Raw genomic sequence first — 26,793 nt, forward strand, 5'->3', positions numbered from 1 at the left:
CGGTAGTATCTCAACGGGAGGCTGGTGCCCTGGCCAATCTACTACTTGTAAATACTACAAAGGCATGGAGTGAAGTTCAAACTATTTGCAGATAATACACAATTTTACTTCTCCATAAATGATATAGACGACACTACTGAAACTTTAAACATAATTCTTTCCAGTGTTAGGGAATGGATGACAATCAAGCATTTAAAATTAAATCAAAATAAAACTGAGTTCATGGTGGTTGGAAAGGAAAACAGCACAAGAAACTTAGGTGATATTCAAATAAACATAAACAACAACTCTGTCCCTATATCTAGTAAAGTTCGTGATCTAGGCGTATCTCTTGACTGTAACTTTTGTTTCAGTGCCCAAATGAATAATGTAGAAAATACAGCTGGTTATCATCTTAGAAACATTGATTTTATAAAGAAGTACCTGGATGAACATTTTGTAAAGAAATTTGTGATAAACTATATTATTACCAGGATTGACTACTGTAACTCCATCTACTACAATTTACCAAAAGTGCAACTTAAGAAATTACAAAACATAATAAACAGAGGAGCAAGACTGATGAAAGGTGTCCCACCCCGAGAAAGGATTACTCATATACTGATTAATTTACACTGGCTGCTTATTAACGCGAGAACTGTTTAAAATATATACAAGTTATCAGACACGGACATCCAAAGCATCTAAGATTATTACTACCTATTGTGCAGCTAGCAAATCGTGTTGACACGAAATTAGTTACAGATGGTTTTAAATTATTAGAACCTGGATGTATGTCTACTGTAAGTTCTAGAGCCTTTAACTATGTGGCCCCGAGACCATACAATAAGCTCTTGCTAGATATTCGAAAGACTGAAGATATTAAGGCTTTCAAGAGCAGACTGAAGACTTTCTTGTTCCCAAAGTGCTTCGATAGTGTGGATTTGACAATAAACGAGCAATATGCGGTTTGAAATGTTAAATGCTTTCGAAGGAACATGATAAAATGACCTGTAGAGAGAAGGGTTCCCCTGCTGTATAGGACCAGAAAAACAGCCCTTAGATTAAAGTAACATTAATGGGGAATACCTTAAAAACTTAAGATTTGCAGATGAAATAGTTTTGTTTAGTGAATCGTTTGGGCAACTGCAAAAGATGATAGATGATTTGAATAGAGAAAACAGAAATGTAGGACTGATAATGAATGAGTAAAACTAAGATAATGTTTTATGAAATAGTTATAGACTAACCTATAGAGACTGTCAAATACGGATCCACCAAGTAAGAAACGGGGGGGGGGGGGGGGGGGGGGCGGTTTGCATGGTCGGAAAACATAACCAAAGTATCTGACGGAGTTTTAAGCTATTTTAGAGCTATTTATCATGTATTTGAAACAGTTTTCTCCTTATTATTGAATTTATAAGGTGAATATGCATTATGCAATAACACCTTGATAAAATGTATAAAACATTTCAGCAGTAACTTGTACCCGGGAAACCTCATCATTTGACTACCTTTGAGATATATCTGTAATTATTGGAGAGCCTTCATCCTTCCGTCCAACTATCAGCTAATGTGAAGAATTTTTCTTCACTCCTCTTCTTCCTTTTGTATTAAGGCTCTCTACTAATACTGTAGCTACCCCTTAAACGTTCTCTCCTACATTAAGTTTTCTTTACCAAAAGATCGGGAGACCTAAACTTATTGACAGTAGCGTACGCCATGCTTGTGACGCCACAGCATAGATACACACAGCAAAGGCCTTACCCCGGCGTATGTTGGTTCTTTCCTCAAACTACGTGTCTCGAGATAAGATATTAAACTGGTTTTGAATATAATTTTAATGCAGCTAACTTAAATGAAGCTTTTATTTCTCAGTACCAGTTAAGGTCTGGTAATTTTTAGATGTATGCCCATCGCACCAGCCCATTGCTAATTTATTATTTAAACTTAATTTTTAGCAAGCCAGAATAGGTAGGATTATTGTATATGTAAACTCCCTTAGAGCAGCATGATTTCTCCAAGTATTTTAAGCAAAATCCTGCCTCCTATGCACTCCTTACAACAATATATTGCCCTGTCCTAAAGTCCCGATATGGCACCTCCATTGGGTTACCCTGTGCATCCTGACCCTCACCTGTCTTGAAAGGTGAAGCCCTCTCGACCCTATCGTCAGCCCAATGCCCATTCGTACTCAAGCAGCGATGAGACTAGCTGACCGACCTAGTCAGTGAATCTGCACCGCTGGCTCACCTTCCCCCCTCCCAAAACTCGACTCACACAAGGACCTGCGGCTGGAAATAGGCAAGGTACGGGCCTGGGAGACTCTATCTATCACAAGCGAGGATTCCAGGGGTGGGCCAGTCAAGGGTGCAAAGTGCAAAGTGTGCAACCACAGTCAACAGCCATTTGAGGACAAGGACGGGCTTCTGTAAGGAGTACAGGTAAAAATACGTGGCCACTTATTCCCCCATTTTTTAGCTTAGATTAATTTCTACTTAATTTAGGTTTAACTGGCTATTACATATTTCGGGCTGTGTGCGGTGGGATTGTGTGTACCGTTTTGCATATCTTTCTTGCTTTTCAGACTAGCACAGTCTCTGGGTCACATGGGCCACGTGTCCGACCTAAGTTCAATTATTTACCATTGCAGAAGACCCCATGTCTAAGCAACCATTTATTTTTTTTATTTTGAATTTCTTTTTATTACATCACATTTTGTTTTGATACCTTTAATTTTTGTTCAGATGTCCATTTCTTTTAATGTAAATTTATGAAATAAATCAAGATTAGGTTATTTTTACTCCTTTATTTATTTGATTATGTCTATGGTGAATATTTAATCTCGGGACATTATACCAGATATTTTAAAAGGAGTAACTAACCTTAAATAAGCGAGTTAGCGAGTGACTTAGTATTGAATATATCTGCTTCGAAGGTAATGATCCATATCTCTAACTTTTACTTTACTTTACATCACTGCTCCCATTTTTTGCCGTTGTCTCAATTATTACTTAATGTAAGATTCCTGTCCAGGATCTCAGGGGGGTCCCTGGGACGGAGCTGAAACAGAGCCTAAGAGTGTAGATGACCTTAGACCTGACAAAGCTAAAGTAGGCCATTAAATTACTTTTATTTCACGTGTGGAGCTCTCCGGCCTCTGGACAGAGTACAATTTCTTTTCACATTTAAGGGTGATGGTTAGTGAACTACGTCAGTAAAGTTATAAGCAGGGTGTTTATGCTCTGAGTGTTAGTACTTCTTATCCTCCCCTGTTGATCTTTTAGGAACTGATGTAGGAAGACTTTCCTGGACCAACAAGTTCCCACTCAACAATTCAAATTAAAAAATCTCCACACGAGTGGTCCTTCAAACCGGATCCTTTACCTTTGACTTGTGAAACATTGACGTAATTAATCAGCTTGATTAAGCATACAATAACTCGCTATATCACTTACCCACATGCACCAGCTAGTTTGTCGAATGTGTAAAGCCCAGACTTTAATTCGGAAGAGAGATTTGTATTCATTATGATCTTTTTGTACCGACCACGTGTTTAAGGAAAGAAGTACGTAAGTAGGTTAATTTGTTATTTGAAAGTTCTCTACAAAAAGACTACAATTTCTTGTAGGAGCTTCGCTTTGTTTCAAATCCGTTCACCCACGTGGTGTGGCGGGTTTTGCTTATAACTAGAAAGTTCTAGACTGCTTGAACTAAGATTTTTGTGTTTTTCAGACGTCTGTGTTTACTGCTCGACGAGAGCACAGGTGTACTCGTTCTGTCAACAAATTTGCTTTTTTAACATCTATTTTGTAACATTTTTGTACCTTGGTCTACGTTCCTTTGTGTCATTTCCCTTCCCTAACTTTTATAACTAACGTTCCCGTATACCTAGCACTTGTCCTACAGAGTAAATTGGCGCACAATAAGTTTAAGTTTTCTTACAAGTAGCGTAGAAACTTAATTCTACAAAGCCCCTTTCATTCCACGTGTTTGTTCCAAGATGGCGGATCTTGTTTACAACCCAAACTAAAGGGTCCGTAATTGTTGTCTACCGTACGTAACTTACTGCCTGCAGTTCCATTTTTTTTTTTTTTTTTGTCCTTTAGGGAGGATATTTTTGTTTTTGTGTTTTAGCTAAGTGTTTTTTGTTTTTGTCCTTTAGCGAAGATACTTTAGTTTTTGTCCTTTAGCAAGATTTTGTTTTTGTCCTTTAGCGAGGAGATTTTGTTTTTGTCCTTAAGCGAGGAGATTTGGTTTTTGTCTTTTAGCGAGGAGATTTTGTTTTTGTCCTTTAGCGAGGATATTTTTGTTTTTTTCCTTTAGCGAGGATATTTTTGTTTTGTCCTTTAGTGAGGAGATTTTGTTTTACCTCCGCGTGAGGGAAATTTTATATTTGTTTAGCCTCTACGAGAGTGCACTTTAATAGTTAAGTTGTTGCCTTGTACGCCTATTTACCTTTTGAATAGTTCAGTGGTCACCTCAGTGAGCCTGCAACTGTGAAACCATCACACCAACAGTGTCAGCCTCGACCTGTTATTCTAACTTTTAACTTACTTTTTTTGCATTCATAAGCCTATGCGCTTTCTAACATTTTACTTTCAAGCAATTGAATTCAGTCAGTTAACGCCATGTGCATATGTAATTCATTTTAGTGAAGTTTTGTCACGTGATTGAGCATAGTCTGCTTTGCTGGCCCAGTCGGTTTGAATTTCAAAGTAATTTTGTTATTTACATTTGCTTTTCCATTTAACCATTTTTTCTTCCATTTATGAATAATTTTGAATATCAATTGATTACGCTTGCAAATTTATAAAGTTTCAAGTCCCTTTGAAAATTCAGATTTACCCTTTGTTTTGCTTTACCGAATCCGTTCATCAAACGTGGTCAATCCAAGATGGAGGACTTCATTTATAATGTAAACAACCCTCCACCGCCTAAGGCTGAAACGCTCAGCCCAGAGAAGATTAACGCTCGGCTTAAGGAACAGGAGTTTGCGTTCAACTTTGTTTGTGAGGACGCAGACTTAGCACTTCATTCTCTCGCTTCAGTAGATTTTCCTAACATGGGTCCTGAAGCCGTGGGTCATTTCAAAACCCTCATTGGTAAAGTAAGAGATGAAATTTATAATTACAAGAAGTTTTGGGAGATGTCATTACAACCATCCCATTGTTAAAGTAAACTATCTGGTGCTTGCTGCCTGCTCAAGTAAAATTGAAATAGCTTTTAATAGCCTAATGGCTCATCCCAATCTAACCATTAAACCTAATCAGTGTTGTTCTTCGAGGACGACACTTTCAGTGACACATCCCTTTGTAAATGTCATTAACGGTCCCTTAGTTGATATCTCTGTCTCAGCAGTCAGGTACAATGTTCATAATTTTGCAGTAGTTCCTCAACCCATTAAAACTTCAACTTTCAATACTATGCTGCCAACACGGCCCAAGATTAGTGAGTTAGCTTCAGTCCCTACTGCTCCGTCCTCATTTCCAAACCTTAAGCCGCCAGCGTTTTATTGCCCTCAACCCGTTTTGGCTGTACAGCCTGTGACAGTGCGTCCCAGAGGAAATACCATTCATTTTCTCACCATGGACTCCCCTAGGTATAGCGCAAATACCACCCAACCTGTACCGGTAAGTTCACTCATTTAGCTCGTACCATCCCAGGGACCAGTGCTCCCGTTGCCTGATTGTCCTATCCTTAAGCCTGTAACTTCTGCTCCAAGCCACGTCGACGCTAAAACATCCACGTCAGAATTTGAAGGTGAAACCCGCTCTCAGAACGAGCCGTGTGATTGCAACCCTAAGACTTTAGCAGTCAGAAAGGAGCTTGTTTACGATTCACCTTGCTATAGGATCACGGTACCATGAAAGTCATTCATTATTTTCATTCAGTTATATAAGGCGCCACCATAAGCTTTTATTATTTTTGCCAAGTCATACAGCAGCATTTTCCATGTCAATCCCTTCCTTTAACTTCAAAGCGTAAATTTAATTTTTGCCCTGACAATTTGTCATGATGTTACTACAATCCCCCTGACATCCTTCAGTTCGTGCTGAATATCACTTGTATGTTTAATGCATCACTTTCCATTTCCCTTCAGGATGACATCCTAGACTGTCGCGGTCAGAATTGCGATGTCCCCATGGACCTAGTTTGTCTCAGTTTGTCATTCAAGCTAGTGTCAGATAATTTTTCACCATTTAACGCAGATAAGGAAGTAGCCTTTCTCCCTCTCTCACTTGTCGAATACAAAATATTTATTAGGCCAGTAATTTTCTTTGCCAAATCATTTTATGTAAAACGTTGGGTGTCAGACCGGGATTGGGATTCACCCCATAATTTTGAATTTGCCATTGACCGGACTTGTTGCTGAACACAGCTGTTATTGGCTCTCGTTTTGCTCGCTCTATCCATACCCCTTGGGTAGGAAGAATTGTGGGATGTAATGATACTTTGGTATTCTTGAAATACATTTAATAGACTTCCTATTACATTGCTCATCAGCTCGCAATCGTTTCTCAACAACTTTTGACTCTCGAGTAAGAATATGTAAACAAAACTCGTACACATACATAGAGAAAACAAAATTGAGCATCTCTCTCAAAAAGATCGAATCCTACTGCAATAAAAAAGTAAGAAGAATTATATCCTAACTTTGGGACAATTAACGAATGATTAAATCCTTCTTAACATACACTACTAAACTTATTAACTGTGCTGAAACACGTTCTAACAATGGAATACTGTGCAATCATTACTCTTAATACCCATAGCGCATACAATATTACAGTACAAAATACATAACAGTCCCCCTTAACTTGACATGGTACAAAACTACAAATCTAATCTCTCAGGGGCTTCCCTCTATTCATCTTATAGGAAGTACTCTAACTTCATCCTGTACTGGTACATGAGTAGATTCTGAATATACACATGATGTTTAAGCATCTTAGTTAATATTTGATTTAACTACTGAAAATATCTCATCTCTAACATTCATATGATCTACAACATTCTTACTTAATGGCTGTAATTGATCAACATGACGTTTTACAATATTTTCACCAACTTGAACATCATAATGTAAATTCCTATCTCTTTTACAATTTCTCCTGGTACTCACTTTTTCTGGAGTATTGTATGATCTTATCATGACATCAGAACAAGGGGAAAATGTTTTACTTTTGGAAGACTTTCCAATTGCTTATACCCTTTTTCTTCAAAATCATTTTGCAAACTTGGATACAACAAATCTAATTTACACCTAATACTCCTCCCCATCAACAAATTTGATGGTGTCACACCTGTTGTGCTGTGTGTTGTTCTATAAGACAATAAAACTTAGACACATTAAAGAATATGTTATTTGAATTTGCCTTTCTACATTTCATGTTATGCTTAAATGTTTGAACAAATCTTTCAGCCTCTCCCTTCGTGGAAGGGTGATATGTAGATGAAAATGTATGTTTAATACCATTTACTTCACAAAAACCTTTAAATTCCTATGAGGTAAACTGTGGACAATTATCAGTTACAATTCTTTCTGGAATTCCATGTGTAGAAAAAATTTTCATTAATTCTTGAATTGTGGCGTAAGATGTTGTTGTCTTCATTGGGATAATTTCTGGCCACTTACTGTAAGCATCTACAACTATCAAAAACAAATAACCGAAGAAAGGACCTGCAAAATCTATGTGCACTCTTTGCCATAGGTACCTGGGTAATTCCCACGGGTGCATTCTAGCGTTATTGAGGGTTGTTCTGTTGCGTAACACAATTCATACAATTTCTTACAAATAATTCAATATCTCTATCTACATCTGGCCACCAGACAAAAGTTCCTGCAATAGACTTTGACCTGACAATACCTTGGGGATCAGCATGTATTTCAGACAAAACCTTATTCCTCAGTAAACTTGGAATAATTACTCTTGATCCTTTCATTATACAACCTTGTGCTATACTTAATCCACTCCATATATATTTATAGACTTTACAATTTACCTCACGTCCACATAAGTCCTTACCTGTCATTAAACTCTATAAAACCGTATGAAGTATTGGGTATTTCTTGGTATTATGTGCAATATCCTTGGCTGTGATGGGTACATCATATACTGAAACTAGTAATATACTGTCATCAAACTCTTCTGGTGCTTTGTCTACTGGAAATCTAGATAAAGCATCTGCATTACCAATCTTTGACATAGGACGATATTCTATATCATAATGATATGCGGCTAATGTAATTGCCCAACGTTGTAGTCTTGTAGCTAACAACGTAGGTAAACTTGCTTTGGGTCCCAATATTGTTAACAGAGATTTATTATCTGTAACAAGTATGAACCTTTTCATTCCATAAACATACATATGAAGTTTCTTAACTCCATACACTAATGCTAAACCTTCTTTTTCTATCTGAGAGTAATTCCTTTCTGCCTTGTTCAAAACTTTAGAAGCGGAAGCAATTGGATTTTCTGTTCCATCCGGCATTACATGAGATAATACTGCACCTAAACTTATGCTCAATGCATCACAAACTAATTTAACTGGTAAATCCATTTGATAATGTACTAGAAAAGGTGAAGTTATTTCTTGCTTGATTCTTTCAAAAGATTCCTGACACTCTTTTCTCCACTTCCATTCTACACCCTTATTCAGCAAATTATACAATGGATGTGCGATTGTAGATAAATTTTGAATGAAATTTCCATAAAATGTTACTAAACCTGAAAATAATTGCAATTCCTTAACAATTTCTGGTACCTTAGTTGATATCACTGCATTAATTTTCTCTTTAGTCTTGTGAATACCTTTGCCATTGATTACAAAACTTAAGTATTCCACTGAATCAACTTCTAAAATACATTTGCTCCAATTTACTCTAATATTATGTTCCTTCAACTTCTTTAGAACTGCCCGTAATCTTTCTCCATGTTCTCTTTTATCTTTACCAGAGACTAAAATATCATCTATGAAAATAAATACTCCTTGCATTCCTGAAAATATCTTATCTATAGTTTGTTGTCATATACCTGGACTACTTGCTACTCGATAAGGCAATCTCTTTGGTCTATACAAATCTAAGGATGTATTTACTGTACATAGCTCTTGTGAATTTTTATCCATGGGAAGCTGTTTAAATGCTTGTCTGAGATCTAACTTAGAAAATACATTACATCCTGACATAGTTACAAACATGTCTTTTGGATTTGGTAATTAAATAAGATTCACTTTTTGTTCATGAAATGTTTATTATCACTTGGAAGGCATCACATGACAATGATAATATCTGCAATGAAAGATAGCACGATGAGAAATAAAATGGCATTTGCATCGGCAGTCAAAATAAATTCAATATGAAATTACACTGACACCTAATAGCATATATGAGTCAGTTAATAAATTCACAGTATACACAGCTAGCTAATGAACCATTTGCTGCTAGCATATAATAGATAATAAAGTTTAGCTAAAGTCTATAGACAATAATACTATACCATATACGCAGCGAGTAAATGAGCTGCCAAACTGAAACACTGTTTGCTTACATTCTCACAAATGAGCGCCGATGTATAGACGACGCAATACACATAAATGAAATAGGATCCTATAATGCACATAATGTATAGACGACACAATACACATAAATGAAATAGGATCCTATAATGCACATAAATGAAATAGAATCATTTAATAATTATAACATGTACAACAGATATGAATAGACAATCCTCTACCTCCCCCCAAGTTTTTTTTTTTTTTTGGGTACCAATAAGAAAACTCAAAAACAAAACTGAACATGTTAGAGCAATATATGAAAACTACATTATAAAAGCATATTAGCTATGTGGCTATGGAGCATAGCTGAAAGAAAAATATAATATCATTAAGATAAATAAAGGGTAGAAAAGTATTGGTCTGCAAAAATGAATCAATACGTATTACAATCATAGTCAGTCAAGTAGGCAGACTTCTTGCGCAGCCTCTGAGGACGATCCGGAAGGGCACTTGGGGGAGCTTGAAAGAAATTATCAGGAGAGGCATCAGGGTGTGCATCATGTAGTGCTGCGTCAGGTGCCTGTGGGTGGTGAACAGGTGTTATGGGAGTTTGAGGACGTGGTGATGGGGGTGGTGTGGCATCTGTGGGAGATGTAGGGACAGGGTATGGCACTTCCAGTCGATCAGTAGAGTGCGGTTCTGTATCAGGTTCTGGTGGCGATGATGGGCGTCGAAGTGATTTCTCGTGCTGGGGAATTGGGAATCCAATGGTTAATCGTGGTCGTCTTGGAATAGCAGGGATGTATTTCCTCAGAAATTGTCTGTTGCGAAGAGTAGCCCTTCCAGAGCCATCGACCCTGACAATGTAATGATCGAATTGACGCACTTTGGACACAACGCCTGTTTTATCCCATTTTAATGGGTTCGGGCCTGTCTGGTTTTGGATGCGGACGTTGTCGCCGACTCTCAATGGCGGGGGCCGCTTTGTGTGCTCGGTCCAGTACTCAGCCATTCTCATATGGCGATTCCGGAGTGCTTCCTCGCGTTGTGCAAGGGTGCTTCTCCAAGTGGGATGGGGGTTGTATTTTCCTGGCAAGATGGGGATGAAATCCTTAATGGGCTTTCCGAAGATACACATAGCAGGAGAAACTTTGGTTTCTTTGTCAGGGGTATTCCGGTATTGAAGGACGGCGCGCTGAAAGGCGTCGATGTTCAGGTTTCCTGTGTGCCCAGTGTTGTCGGTGAGGAGTCTTTTCGCTATTTTAACGCCGACCTCTGCCCTACAATTAGAATGGGGAAAATAGGTTGAGGAAAGACGATGGTCGACCCCCCAAGCCTGAAGGAAATCTTGAGTGATTTTTGCAGAGAACTCTGGGCCACCATCAGAAGAAAGCTCATCAGCGATTCCATATGTTGCGAATATCCTCTGTAGACTGTTGATAAGCCCAGTGGCACCATCTGCTGCGCGTTCGATGACAGGCCAATTTGAATACCTGTCCACTACAACGAGGTACTGTTGTCCTTTGTAGTGGAAAAAATCGGCACAAATATGCTGAAATGGGTAGGCAGGAGGGTTTTGTGGATGTGGGGGAAGGGCGGGTTGGGAAGGTGCAATGCGGTTACTGTGATAACAGTTCATACGTGTGTCTTGGAAATCTTTAGAGATGCCGGGCCAAAATACAGACGAATCTGCTCGTGCTGTCATCGAGGTGATTCCCTGGTGAGCCACATGAAGGGCTTGGAGTACTTGTTTACGAAGGGTGGGGGGATCACAATTCTGTCTTTGTAGATGACTACACCGTCTACAGTATACAACTCGTGGCGGAACTTATGGTATTCGTGGAGATGCGGTGGTACGTCATTCTTAGCCTTGGCGATGCCATTTTCAATCAGTGAGATCAGATGTTGAAAGTCCGGGCAGCTGTTAGTTGCAGTTTGAACTTTGTCCCACGTCACTGAGCCAAGGGTTTGCAGGGATGTAACATGTGCACACTGCAGGGCAGAGTCGATATCATCCTTTATCTCATCACTGCAGGAGTGCATGGATGCGATGTCGTCTTGCAAACGTAGTTTCATTGGAGGACCATTGCCTGTGGGATGTCGTGAGAGCGTGTCGGCTGCTTTGTGTTTTGTGCCAGGAACATGGACCATTTCGAAGCGGTATCGTAGTGTCTTTTCTTTTAAGTTTCGAAGGCGAGCGTTGGAGATGTCTTCAAAAGATTGATCACCAAAGATTTTAAGTAGGGGCTTGTGGTCCACTGCGATGAACAAGCTAGGGCATCCAAGGACGAAGAATCTGGTTTTGTTAAGGGCTTCCACTACAGCCAAGGCCTCTCCTTCAATGGGTGCATAACGCGACTCTGCTGGGTGTGTGAATCTACTCCCAATTAAGGTGGTTTTCCAGCCCGATTTGCAGCAAAATGGCCGGGTTGGTGCGCACAGGCAGTGTTTTTGGGTGAGCCAGAACCCAATGCCGGATTTGGACCAGTCGGTAGCAAGGCATGTTGGTTTTTCTTTATTGTAGATCTGGACGCCCCTCTTGATTTCGTCGATTATGTGATCTTTAGATTCCTCAAAAAGGGTGTCCATGTGTCTGTCCCAACAGAAAGGGTTGCCAGGGCGCAAAAAGTTACGAAATCGGGTCATGCGTTTGGTCATAGAGAAGGCATAAGAGACTTGATTGATGAGGCCAAACCAGGAGCGCACGTCGGTTATGTTTTTTGGTGTGGGGAAATCGTGTATTGCAGACAAATATTTCTCACATGGCCGGACGCAATCTGGTGTGATTTCAAATCCCGCAAACTGGACAGTGTTAGCTGAAAAAACAAACTTGTCAGGATTTAAAATGATACCATTATGACCACAAATATCTAACCATTGTACTGTCTGGAAGAAACTCTCCTCTCTGCTGTCTGCCCAGAGCAACGTGTCATCGATGCACTTGGTTTTGTTCGGGATATGACCGACCAGTTCGTCGTATCGTCTGGAATAGCCGTCACCAGAAGCTATATATCCTTGTGGGGCCGTGCAATACCTGTAGCGGCCCAATGGTGTGATGAATGTTGTTAGGTGACGGTCTTCGGGCCGTAGCAGTACGTTGTGGTATCCATTCCAGGCATCTAAGACGGTTTTACGTTTACCTGCTGGCACTGCACGAGCTTGATGGAAAGGGGATGGTGTGTGGTGTGTTTCGCGAGTGGCATGGAGGTTGAGGGCTTGCAGATCTACTGTGCGACGTGGTTTACCATTCTTCTTGGCGCAAACTACCATAAGGCTCATCCATGTGACAGGCTCGCCTATGGGCACCTGTTCGAGGACTCCTAGGTTCACATCCTGGTCCAGTCCTTGTTTTACCTCATCCTGCCAGTGAAGGGGAACGGGTATAGGGGTATGTACCGCTACTGGTTCAGCATGTGGATCAATCATTAATTTTAACGGGGGTCCTGACATCATGGCTAGCCTTTGGTGTTCACATGTATTAAAAGTGCTGGATGCGTAGTGCTCTGGGAGGAACTTCTGCAACTTCTCTCTATTAGCCTCCGTTGCAGCAAATGGTAACTTTTGGGGTGGTGGTGGGGGAGTTGTCTCTGGGGGCACGAGCATTCCTCTGTCTGAATATTAGTTGATGATGTTTCCTGTGTCGCTTCGCCAATACAGGGGAAGGTGGAAGAGATTATACCTAAGGCGATGCAGCCCTCTTTGCTCAAGTAAATCTTGTCAGAGTTGTCGGTGACATAGGTGATTTGTCTGGTTTCAACCAATTTACCCCTGTTGTTGGTACCTGTAAAGCGAAGAATAACGGCTCCTAGAATATTTATGCCTTTACTGTTGGCAGCTTTCATGGAGATATTAACTTAAATCAGATCAGAATGCTTGATGTGAAGTTTATTCAGAGCATGGATACCTGCCAGACAACTCTGACAGCCTGTGTCCGCCATTACTCGAGCCTCTGCTGCTTTCGGTGGGGCGTGAAGTTTGAAGCCGAATGGGAATAGTTTTCTGTGGAAGTGGATATTTTGAGGTTATTGTATGGTTGGGGCCCAGAGGGCCTTTTAATCCATGATTTTGACAGAGCGTCATACTGATGGTGATCAAGTGTAATGGACGAGTTGTTATGATATGTGGTGACAGAACAAAGTTCATTAAACACAGCATTATCTTCAGGTTGGATTGCAGCATGTGATTGTATTCCACTTGCTTGAGGTGATTTCTTCCTGCAAACTGAAGCAAAATGGTGTAATTTATTGCAAGAAAGGCATGTTTTATCAAATGCAGGGCATTCTGATTTTCTGAAACTTGCAGGGGCCTTTTTGCCATGCCCTGTTTTACCACAATAAGAGCAACTCACATCAGAAGCAGGTTTATTTAAGTCATGCTTCACAAACCTGGTTCGGTTAAATTTTTTGTACGAACTTGAGGCATCGGTGCTTGGGGATTCCGTGAATAAAGACGCTGAGCGATTACCGGCTTCTTTTCTTTCTACAAATCTAAGAACTTCTTCTAGTGTCATGTTTTGATTTGTGTTACCCAACAGGTCAAGTTGTATCTCCTGGTCTTCAATGCCTCTGATAAGGATATCCTGAATAATCGGCTCTGTATAATTCACCTCACTATCGCAGGAAGGGTAATCTAGGAGGAATTTACATATACCAGCTTGCCCCCTTAATCTGGCTCCAAATGCTCGGATGGGTTCGTCTCTGTCTTGCCTCATATTATGGAGTGTGACCCATGCCACCATTACATTTTCTTCACGTATGGCTAGGACTCGAATGGCAGCAATGACTTCGGCAATAGGTTTTGCAAGGAGGCTGCCTCCAGCAGCTCTAGTCACATCTTTACGCAATTGATCTTCACAACACTCTAGCAGCTGAACAACAGCTTCTTGCCCGTTAATGGCTGTGGCATTTACATATTCATCCCACCTTATTAAAAAATATGACCATTCCTCAGTGGTTCCTGCGGCAGTGATGGTAGGCCTCTTAACCTTTTCCACTTGTGCATGTTGCGCTGCAGCACCTGGTCGAGCAGCAGCTGTGTGGTTTATGCAATGGGCGGTCAGTAGGGCAGCAACAATGGCGTCAGACAGGTCGGGGGTCACATAATTGCAATTGTCGATGGGGCATTGTACAGCAGGCATTATAATGTAGCAAGATCACTGATATTATCATAAATAAGATTCACTTTTTGTTCATGAAATGTTTATTATCACTTGGAAGGCATCACATGACAATGATAATATCTGCAATGAAAGATAGCACGATGAGAAATAAAATGGCATTTGCATCGGCAGTCAAAATAAATTACACTGACACCTAATAGCATATATGAGTCAGTTAATAAATTCACAGTATACACAGCTAGCTAATGAACCATTTGCTGCTAGCATATAATAGATAATAAAGTTTAGCTAAAGTCTATAGACAATAATACTGTACCATATATGCAGCGAGTAAATGAGCTGCCAAACTGAAACACAGTTTGCTTACATTCTCACAAATGAGCGCCAATGTATAGACGACGCAATACACATAAATGAAATAGGATCCTATAATGCACATTATGTATAGACGACACAATACACATAAATTAAATAGGATCCTATAATGCACATAAATGAAATAGGATCATTTAATAATCATAACATGTACAACAGATATGAATAGACAATCCTCTAGTAATGGATGTTGAGCTACCTGAATGTGTGGATTCAACGTTACTTTGTAATCTCCACATTACCTAACCTGACCGTTATCCTTCACAATAGGAACTAATTGTGCCGCCCAATCTGAATATGTAACTTTTTCCCAAGAACCTTCACTTTCTAACTTTTTGATATCTGTTTCAACTGAACTTTTCAATGCATATGGTACTGGTCTTGGAACAAAATATCTAGGACTACCATCTGATTTCAAAACTAAAATTGCCTTTGCATTCTTTACTGTACCAACTTTATCTTTAAATATGTATTGAAACTCTGATAGAATATTATCCACAGACGCTTCATTGTTTTGTTCATCTTGTGTACCTGTAACCTTCAAAATACTAGGCCAACTCAATTTTATAAAATGTAACCAGTCCAAACCTAGTAAAGTTTGTCCTTTACCTTTCACTCCCGTTAATGGCATTCTATCCAACTTCTGATCTTTATACTGTATTTCTACGTTCGAAGCACCCATTACATGACTATCAAAACCATTATGACCTTTCAAAACTCTATTTGTGTCTTCTAATAACAAATTAGGAATGCTTATAGCTGTTTTCTCAGACATAATTGATACATAAGCTGCTGTGTCAACTTGCATTACAATTGGTTTACCATTTATGATCACTTCTACCAATATGTGTTTCTTTGCACCTTTGTAAACGGAATTAATGCAAAATGCAAAATCAGTTTCTGACCTAACCTGAATATCATGAACATTTCCCGGCATTATTCTCTTGACCCATAGTATCAACTGTTGCATTTATTTTCTTTGACTACTGTTTAGGGAATTTGCAAACATTTGAAAATTCTACAATTCTGGCATGTTTGTCCTGTAGCAAGGCATTTCCTTGCTTCGTATGCAAGATGATAAGTTTTATCACACCTATAGCATTTGGGTTTTTTCCTGTTGCATCTGCGTATAGGTCTGATTCTGATATTTGTGAGCATTAGAGTTTGGCAATTTCCTATGACTAAGCTTTGACGTAATCTTTCTCCGATTCTCATTGTCTTTCAACTTTGAGCCTATCTAGCTAATTTTAGAATTTTCCATTTTATTGCTTGTATTATTGCCTATTATATTACTTTGCCTATTTGATGTTTCTAGAGCTCTGCCTATAACAATACCTTCTCTAGTGTTAAATCTTATCTTGCAATAATTTCTTTCTTAGCTCTTGTGATGTGCAATAACTTGATCTATGATAACATTTTCTAACTCTAGGAATTCACAAGAAGCAGCTAAATTCTTAAGTCTAGTCACAAACGCATCTAAACTTTCATGGTCTTTCTGATATGGCTGTGCTGTTGATACCTTTCAAAAACTTTATTGACCTGAGGGACAAAATATGTGGTAAGAGCCTTAATCGCAGTTTCACTAGTGTCATCGATAGGTTGTAGTGCCTTAAACACTTCCCAAACCTCTCTACAGGCTGTGTGCAGTAATAATGCCTTCTTCTGACCACCTTTCATGGTACCTAAAGCTTCAATGTAGATCTTAAATTTTTTCACACCATTGTTGCCATCATGTTGCAACAGAATTGGGTTCAGCAACAATGCTAAACTTCTCTGGATGCACGATGTTCAAGGGCATTTTACTTCTTACCTGTATAAGGTTAGGCAAATGAATTCTACAAAATTAACTGTTACTCACTAACAAAGTTAATTTTAACCTATTTTCTATGTTAATTGCACCTCTTCTGTGTTTATGCAACTAACTAAAGGTAGTTTACACTTTGGTTTATTATAAACTAGTTCCGTCCTATAGTGAAATTTTACCACCTAATGCCTACTGGTAACAAATTTCAACCCTGCCTTACTGATTTTACTCTATATAACATATATGTAGGATGTTTGCTTCTTTCTTGACATTGAGCTTGAATGTGTTGAGGTGTTCCTCTTGTTTACTGCATACATGCTGCTTCTTCATGGGGGCTAGTTCTAGTTGTCTCTTCTGCTGTTGCCTTTCTCTGCATGGGTTCCGTTTCACCTCTCGCCAGTGTTCTGTATGGTATTGGTTTTCTTAAGTGAAATGACAGCTTCATACATACCTGGAATAATATCCATTCGTTAGTGTTGTTATGTATCCCATCCTCGTCACCAGTGTTCTGTATGGTATTGGTTATCCCAAGTGAAATGACACCTTCATACATAACTGGAATAATATCTATTCATAAGTGTTGTTATGTATCCCATATTACTGAAAAGTTTGTGTGTAAAGACAATAAACTTTCTACTTATAACTAATTTTCTTGTGAAAGTAGTCAACTTGTAGGTATTGAAGCACAAAACTGTGATGTGAAGTACTTTTGTGAAGTCAGATGTGTAAGTAAGGCAGGGATGCTGAAAAGAGCATATGATCTTTAGAATGAAGTTGTTCTCTTCTTAGACATAAAAGGTAACTCTATCCCTGAAATGGAAGATAATGAATGGAAGTTTGACTTAGCATTTTGGTAGGAATAACAGACCATCTCTGTACCATGAATTATATGCTTCAAGGGAAAGATCAACTTATTAATGAGCTGTTCTTCTAGATCAAAGTTTTTCAAACCCAATTACGGTTGTGCGAGCCATAGATCAGAAATAAAATCACAGCCAACTTCCAAACATTAAACAACCATGTAATAAGCGATTAGCAGAGTCTGAAATATGGTGACTGGTAGGCAGCTCTACAATAAGAAATTTCATTGAGATTCCATGACCTTAAAAAACAATCGCTAGCTATTGACCTGTTTGCCTTCCCATTTTGAGTGAATGTGTAAACAATTCCAGACGATGTGCAAATGGAAATACTTGAACGGCAATATAATAATGAACTAAGAAATAAGTATGGTGAAAGCTCCATATATCAGTTCTATAAACAAAATTTATAAAACACATAATATCCAAGACTGGCTGGTCATGCAAGAAAGATGACGGCAGTGTTTGGTGGTGCGTATTTATGCGAAAAGTTTAAACAAAGAATTATTCTGGTTAGATACAAATTTTGATCCTCCCTAACGGATGAACACTTAGAAAGCACCTTAGGTGTTGCCACATCAGCCATTCAGCCTTATATTGACCAGTTGGTCCGAGAAATGCAAAGTCAGCCATACTCCTTGATTAGGTTTTCATTGGGTTGCATAAAGGTAAGGATATTCTCATCATTTAAAGTACAGATGGGTATTTCGGTGAAAAATCAACAGTATTTTGTTAAGGATGGGAATGTTAAGATTCTTAGATCTTGAGATGATTCGCTTGACATATGTCAAAGGAGAATTTTCATTTAATTTTTTTATCATATATTAAATTCACATGTCGTGCGAAGCCTTTTGTTTCTATAGAATGTTTTTAAGAAGTTAAAAATACAAAACTAATTTTGTAGTTGAGTTTTTATTGAGGCTCCTATGTGTGGCCTTCATAACTTGAGATTCTTGACTAATGGCCCTTCTTTTGAAAAGGTTGCACACCCCTGATATAGATTGAGGAGATTTAATAGTATTAACACTCGGTGAACAAAACATCTGCAAAAATGCTCTATACCCACAACTTGGAAAACTTTATTGTTACGCTAAGTCACAAAAAAGGGAGACAATAAAGACCTAAAAAATTACCACCTAGTAAGTTTACTCTCAGTAATATATGAAATATTTACAAAGATCATATTATGCCGAATAGAAAGACAGCTAGACTTCAATCAACCGAGAGGGCTGGCAGGCTATAGAAGTGGGCATTCAACACCTGCCCATATCCATGTGATTAGCCAACTACTGCAAAAATCTACAGTGTATGACAAACCACCATGTATGGCATTTTCAGACTATTAGAACGCATTTGATTCTGTCAAAAACTTCAGCAGTAATGAAAGTTCTTCAAAGAAAAGGAATAATGAATCTATGTTAGAACACTTGAAAATATCTATACAGAATGTACAGCAAACCTAAATCTACACAAAGTTAATGTAAATTCCAACTGAGAAAGGAGTTAGACAGGGAGACCACATCTCTCTTCAATTATTCACAGCATGCCTAGAAGTTTTCAAGAATTTAGATTTGGAGAGTATAGGTATTAACATTAATGGGAAATACCTTAATAACTTAAGATTTGTAGATGACATAGTTCCATGGGAGGAATTGAAAAAAAAAGATGATAGAAGATTAGAATAAGGAATGAAGAAATGTATGACTGACAAAGGATGAAAGTAAATCTAAGGTAATGTTCAATGAAAATGCAGAGGCAACAAATAAGGGTTATAGAAGAAACTCTAGAGATAGTTAATGAATATACATACTCATCTTTCTCAAGAACATGACACTGAAATTAAAAGGAAGAGCTTCTGGTTATTATTATTATTATTATTATTATTATTATTATTATTATTATTATTATTATTAGCTACAAGCCTAGTTGGAAAACCAGGATGCTACAAGCCAAATGGCCCTAATTGGGAAAAAATAGCCCAGCGAGGAAAGAAAATAAGGAAAGGAATAAACTATATGAAATGTAATACAGAATTGAAATAAGATATTTTAAGAACAATATCAACATTGAAATATATCTTTCATATACAAGCCTTAAAAAAAGATTTATGTCAGTCTGTTTAAGGGGGCCGGCCAGTATGCCAAAATATAGGGGTATAGAAAAAAAAATCCTGAAACAATTCACAGAGCTTCGTATAACAATGGAGAATGCGTTTACAAAATATTTTGTCAAAATTCCTCTTATTTTCATAGTGACAGTGTGAGTAACTCAATAAACCAAAAACATTGTTCCCCTCAAGAAAATGCAGTACTTCTTCTGTTATCTTAAATTTTGATTATTATTACATTTCAATATAAAACAAAATATTAGTAATGGCATCTGTATAGATTCCATGAGTCACAAGACGATGTATTATACAGTAATTACACCTTTCGACCCTCAGTCCTAGTATAAACCTCATAGAGACTATATGGTTGAGTTTGACCTCTGACATTCACTCGTTTTTACGTCTGTATTTCTCGATATTGGCAAGAATTTTATCATACCTAAGAGGAAAAGACAATTTCAATATCTTTCCAACATAAGGAATAAGAAAATTTGTTCTAATAAGAGTTCAGAAGTGGGTAATATCGGCGAAATTAGCGTAGTTAGTTAAGGAGAGAGATGAGGAAGGAGCGATTGTCTTGCCTAAAGAAGCAAGATATTGAGCGAAAGGATCTTCATTTATGATTAAATTATGATAAATGATTTTGTTTTAGTTTATTATTATCCAAAAAGGAACATAAAATTCATAATAATCATGATCTATTAATATTGTCTTTGTAAGAATACAATGAAAAACTTTGAACGCCCGTATCTCAAAACTATACTTTTTGGGCTCAGGCCATGTCGTCCTGATGGAAGTTCCTTCATTAGTAGCTTCCTAGGTATATTTGACTACAGTGATATATCCCAGAGAATTTACCGAAGGTATCCAGAATTCTAACTCCTGGAGCAAATATCCCTTAAAATTTAAAAAGGGGATATCGCGTATATCAGAGGACATATTCTTGATACGTCTCATAGCTATCTACACCCCCAGTAGCGTTTTCGCTTCGAGAGGGAAAAGTGGCAAGGATATAGGAGAGTTGTTAAAGAGGCGATGCTCTCGACACTCCTACTGTACTGTAAATAGTGCGCCGAATCGCCACCGCGAGGCGCCACCAACCCATTCTTTCGTTTGTAGCTTTGCTGACCGGTGTTTCCCGTGTTATCTCTTGCTATTTTGGAAGTATTTCGTCGCTATGATGCCTTCACTAGCTTCATCAGCTTCTGGAAAGTTAAGTAATATCTTTGGATTGTGTAAATGTAAGCTCTTGTCAGTTTTACTCTTCGATTGAGATCGTAATTAACGTAACAAGAGCTGTTGCCAGCCAGATGGCGTCATGGATACACTCGTTCTTCTTGTTCATTTAGTTAGCAAGAATGATTTCCCGGCATTATTTAGCTTTAATAACTTTAGCTATTTAGATATTTAGCTAGTGAATTTTATATTATATCATTGTTGTCGTGGTTTTGGCTAATTTTGATCGAGCCTCACGAGTGCTAGGCTTCCTAGCCTAGGCACCTACACACTTTATGCATGATATAACCTTCCTGGTAAGTTTTATTGAAGCTCAGGCAATATTTTATACAATTAAGATATTACTGCATAACATTTTCCTCTTCCAAGATAGTATACAAGAGAGTTTCGGTGATCGATTCTCTATGCTCCTAGTCTTAATAGCCTAGGGGCTTTAGTATACTTTCTTACATGTCCCTCATTGCTCTTGTATTGTCTTTTAAAGGAAGACTGACAGTTCCTATACCTTTTAAGTCGATACTATCTCTAATGAGATCTAAGAGCAATTCCCCTTCCCTCTGATCAGCTTAGGCTACCCTCAGTTAACTTTGCTGCGAACTGTGTTCTGGCAAAATTTACTGGGGTGCTTCGTCTCTTTCTCTTAACCACTGACACGGTTTTTAGCTGAGAACGGAAAATCAGAGTAAAGTCTGTGTTAGGCATCCTACTGTCTTGGTGAAATGGCTTCCCAAGTCAGGTTCGGTTGCCGTTCAGGAGGCTAGTCCTCCCTAGGCCATACTGGAGGTTCTTGTATATCAATTTCCTCCTTTCTCGGTCTGGCAGACAGTCCTGTACTAGTAGATCTTAGTATGAAGAAATGATTTCTTCCTTACTTAAGATCTCTGGTATGAGATTCTGTTCTCTAGTGAGATTGTGTCCTATGGCCGCTTTCTCACTTATCTAACCTAACCCGGGGAAATGATTTCTCCTACTTGAGGTTACTTTATGAGATCAGAATCCTTCAAGTTAGGTAATGCTCTAGGGTTTTACCTTACTTATAGGACTTTTACCCCTTCCCCACTGTCTCTTTTGTGTTGGATGAACCATCACCCTTCTGGCCATTGTTCTACATTTGACCCTACGGGTAATCTATAGAATTGGCCTGAGGTTCCCTGTCTGCTGCCGGCTGGGCCGGCTGCCGGCTGGGCCGGCTGCCGGCAGATACCCTCATTTCATTGAGCGTGCTCTCCAGTCCTCCCTTGGTCTGCCTCCCATACCCCATATGAATGGGATATGGTTGAGTGGAAGCTAGAATATAATTCCCCCTTCCACTTGCACCCTCTTTCGGGATGTAGGCCGGCAAGGCTGAGCCTTTGCCCTCCCCCATCCTCTCTTTCTCTCTGTCTTTCCATATACTGGGCCGGCCGCCGGCAGCTAGTAGCTGTCGTCGGCCATGTTGGGTGTCTGTCGCCACTTGCCGTGGGTGTCGCTGATCGATAACCCAACGACAATGAACATACTATGACCGGCTGCCGGCAACGGCCGGCCGTTAGCCGGCCACCCAAAATTTATATAGTTGCCGCCGGTTGCCGCCGGGTCCTACTTGATAGAGGGATCCTTCGGCTGCCGGCGGGCAGAGCGGCAACTGCCTACCTGCCACCCACTACTTTGAAGACAGTATCTGTTTCAAATAGCCCAGATTAGGCCCGGCATATGTCGGCTAGGCCGGCATATGTCGGCAGGCCCAGCATGTGTCGGCGGGCCCGGCATACGCCGGCGGGTCCGGCAGATGCAGGCAAGCCCAGCAATACTGGCGACATGCCGCCGCCAGTCATTGCTGTAGCCCAAAAGTTTTCCAACCTACAAGTGGTTCATGGGCAGCCAGTTGTGAGACCATCACTTTTAGGGAGTGATTCTCCCTAAAATTAATGGTTATTATCCATTAATTTAATCCCCTATATTGAACATGGAAGATTGTGTTAAGAAGACACCTTATATTCAAGGATATTATCTTCCCCTTGAATTCATTATGAATCTTTAGTTCAATATTGGAGGAGGTCATAGCAATGGGCTGGACAGGAAACACATGTAGGTAGGTATCTTTCCTACCTTCTAGCTTACTCTATCCAAGCTAATATTAATTAAATATTAATTAAATATTAATTAAATATTAATTAAAATATGTATGCTGAAATCTGAGAATTTCGCCGAATACTTATAGCTTTTCTTTCTTTACAGAAGGAGCATCCCGTGTGCAGGAACAACTTTTGCAGGGTCCGTAGTAAGAGCTTCTACGGACATGGCATGTGCAGGGCCCATGCTCGCTGCGCAGTCACCAAAGGGGCTCTCAAGTATTGGGACCCACTGGTATGTACCGTTTGTAGTAAACTGATTAAAGAGGATTTTGATGATCAAAAGTCTACTGAGTCTTGGGATGGAGCAAGGGACAAGCTGCGAAAATGGGTCAGGGGCTTTCAGAAGAACACCTTTGGCCTATACCTTCCTGATGAGGGATTGTCTCTTCCCTAATGCATCTACAGATGCAATTGTTCCCCAGGCTCAACCTGAGATCCCCTTTGTTCAGATTCCGGTAGAACCTGATGTTTCGGATGCCTTTCAGAGCATCCAATTAGAGGACAGCATGTCTGTTGTCTCGGAGGAGACTGAGAGCAATCTCCTAGTGGATGAACTGGAGCAGGAAGATGAGATACCTCCTGAGACTGGAGTCGAGATAACCGAAACAATTTTGGTTTAATCTGCAGCGGCGACTGAACCTACGACTTCGACTTCTTCCACCGCACCCCAGTTGGATTCCATTACAAGTACGCTACACTCGCTACTATCCATGGTGCAGGACATTCAGAAGAAATCGTCCGAGAAAGAAGAATCTTTCCGGACGGAGATTCATCAGCTAGTTGCGTCACGTTTAGCCCCGAAGAAGTTAAACATTAAGACCTCCCCGCCTTCTATGACGTTAACCCATGGAGGTACGCAGAGCATATGCCTATGTCGGGGGGGGAAGATGTTATGTATTATTGTAATGTACTATATTATTTCAAGTGTTGCAGGTATTGCGCAACATGGCATCATATTACATGAATAAGACATGTTATGCTTTGTACATAAGAGTAATGATTTGTTTTGGTATTAGGATTCAAACATTTGTTGATTACCTCAAAGATAGGATGTGATTCTTTATGATTTTGTGCTGGAGTTGGATTTAAGTCTTTTCAGAGCGATGCTCTTTTGTTTAGCAATGTTTTGGTTTGTCAGATTGTGTAAAAAGACGCTCCATATACACTTGGGAGTTAGCTGTCACAGAGTAAACACAGTACAATGTAGTCATTTATACATTAAACGTATTTTAAGAATACCAACGTCTTATTACCCATCAAGCCCACACTGACGATAAAGATGGGATCAGCTGAGAAATAATTACTAACGATTGTTCATCTATGTTCCAGGTAATTATTATGGTTAATAGAACTTCCTACCAAAGTACCATATCCCACACTGGCGACGAGGATGGGATCAGCTGAGAAATAATTACTAACGATTGTTCATCTATGTTCCAGGTAATTATTATGGTTAATAGAACTTCCTACCAAAGTACCATATCCAACACTGGCGACATTTAGGACGACGGACAAGCAGGGGGAAACATTGGACCCTATGCACAAGGATGGCCAGCACAAGAGAAGGTCGTATGTACATCAGGGGACAAGGGTAAAATTGCCCAATGAAGATTTTACCAGCAGCAGAATAGGAATTTCATCAAATACACAAAAGGGTGAAATTTAAAGTTAGGTAGGTAGGAAGTACACTTGTGACTGCAGAACAGTTGCTTAACCTACCACAGTTATTAAGGTAAGCAATCAAAATGCCTTTTAATATAGAACCCCCTCAAGGTTTCAGCATCACTGCTGAGCCTAATTCTGTTGCAACACGATGGAAACAGTGGTGAGAGGAATTTAAGATTTATTTAGAAGCATTAGGGAACATGAGGGATGCCCAAAAGAAGGCATTATTACTTCATACAGCAGGTAGGGAAGTTCGGGAAGTGTTTAAGACTTTGCAGCCTACAGATGACACAAGTGAAGCTGCAATTAAGGCTCTTACCACATATTTTGCTCCTCAGGTCAATAAATTTTTTGAAAGATACCAGTTTTCAGCGCAAGCTTATCAGAAAGAAAATGAAAGTTTAGATGCATTTGTGACTAGACTAAAGAATTTAGCCGTTTCATGTGAATTTCTAGAGTTAGAAAATGTTATCATAGATCAAGTAATTGCACATTGCACATCAGAAGAGCTAAGAAAGAAATTATTGCAAGATAAAGATTTAACATTAGAAAAGGTATTGATAACAGGCAGAGCTTTAGAAACATCAAATAGGCAAAGTAACATAATATGTAGTTCTACAAGCAATAGAATGGAAAATTCTAAAATTAATACAGTAGGTTCTAAGTGGAAAACCAATGAGAATCAGAGAAGGAATATGACAAAGCCTAGTCATAGAAAAGTGGCTAACACTAATGTTCATAAATATCAGAATCAGGCTTATACACAGAAACAACAGGAAAAACCCAAGTGTTATAGGTGTGGTAAAGCTGATCATCTTGCATACAAAGTAAAGAAATGCCCTGCTACTGGACAGACATGCCAAAATTGCAGAAAGCTGGGTCATTTTGCAACTGCTTGTAGATTCCCTAAACAGTACGCAAAGAAAATAAATGCTACGGTTGATACTATGGGTCAAGAGAATAATGAGGAAAATGTTCATGATAATCAGGTTAGTTCAGAAACTGATTTTGCGTTTCGCATAAATTCAGTCAACAAAGGTGCAAAGAAACATATCATGGTAGAAGTAATCATCAATGGTAAACCAATTTTGATGCAAGTTGACACAGCAGCCGATGTATCAATTATGTCTGAGAAAATTGCTAAAAGCATTCCTAATTTGTTATTAGAAGGTACAAATAGAGTTTTGAAAAGTTATAATGGTTTTGATATTCAGGTAATAGGTGCTTCGAACGTAGAAGTACAGTACAAAGAACAGAAATTAGAGAGAATGCCATTAACAGTTGTAAAAGGTAATGGACAAACTTTGCTAGGTTTAGATTGGCTACAGTATTTGAAGTTAGATTGGCCTAGTATTTTGAAGGTTGCAGGTAGACAAGATGAAAACAAAAATGAAATATCTATGGATAACATCAAATCAGAGTTTCAAGACGTATTTGAAGATAAAATAGGTACAGTAAAGAACGCAAAGGCAATTTTAGTTTTGAAACCTGACAGTTCTCCTAGATTTTTTGCTCCGAGACCAGTACCGTATGCATTGAAAAGTGCAGTTGAAACAGAAATCAGGAGATTAGAAAGTGAAGGTTCCTGGGAAAAGGTTACATATTCAGATTGGGCTACACCATTAGTTCCTATTGTGAAGGAAAGTGGACAGGTTAGGTTATGTGGAGATTACAAAGTAACGTTAAATCCACAACTGCAAGTAGCTCAACATCCCTTACCAAATCCGAAAGACATGTTTGCAACTATGTCAGGATGCAGTGTTTTTTCTAAATTAGATTTAAGACAAGCATTTCAACAACTTCCCATGGATGAAATTTCACAAGAATTATGTACAGTAAATACATCCTTAGGTTTGTTTAGGCCAAAGAGATTACCTTATGGAGTTGCAAGTACAGTAGTCCAGCTATATGGCAACAAACTATGGATAAGATTTTTTCAGGAATGCAAGGAGAATTCATTTTTATAGATGATATTTTAATTGCGGGTAAAGACATAAGAGAACATAGAGAAATATTGCGAACAGTTCTGA

The 26,793-nt window shown here is 39.0% G+C and overlaps 1 protein-coding gene across 1 annotated transcript in view; it reads left to right on the forward strand.

Annotated features, from left to right (window-relative positions):
- LOC137625668 (uncharacterized) overlaps window positions 1-26,793 on the forward strand; it is a 216,464-nt gene that overhangs the window by 54,215 nt on the left and 135,456 nt on the right. The window contains exon 17 of the mRNA XM_068356578.1: window positions 92-385. Coding sequence (XP_068212679.1) covers window positions 92-385 — 294 coding nt within the window. The remainder of the gene's footprint in view (window positions 1-91; window positions 386-26,793) is intronic.

This window comes from Palaemon carinicauda, chromosome 32 (assembly GCF_036898095.1).
Source record: "Palaemon carinicauda isolate YSFRI2023 chromosome 32, ASM3689809v2, whole genome shotgun sequence".
NCBI classification, from domain to species: domain Eukaryota; kingdom Metazoa; phylum Arthropoda; class Malacostraca; order Decapoda; family Palaemonidae; genus Palaemon; species Palaemon carinicauda.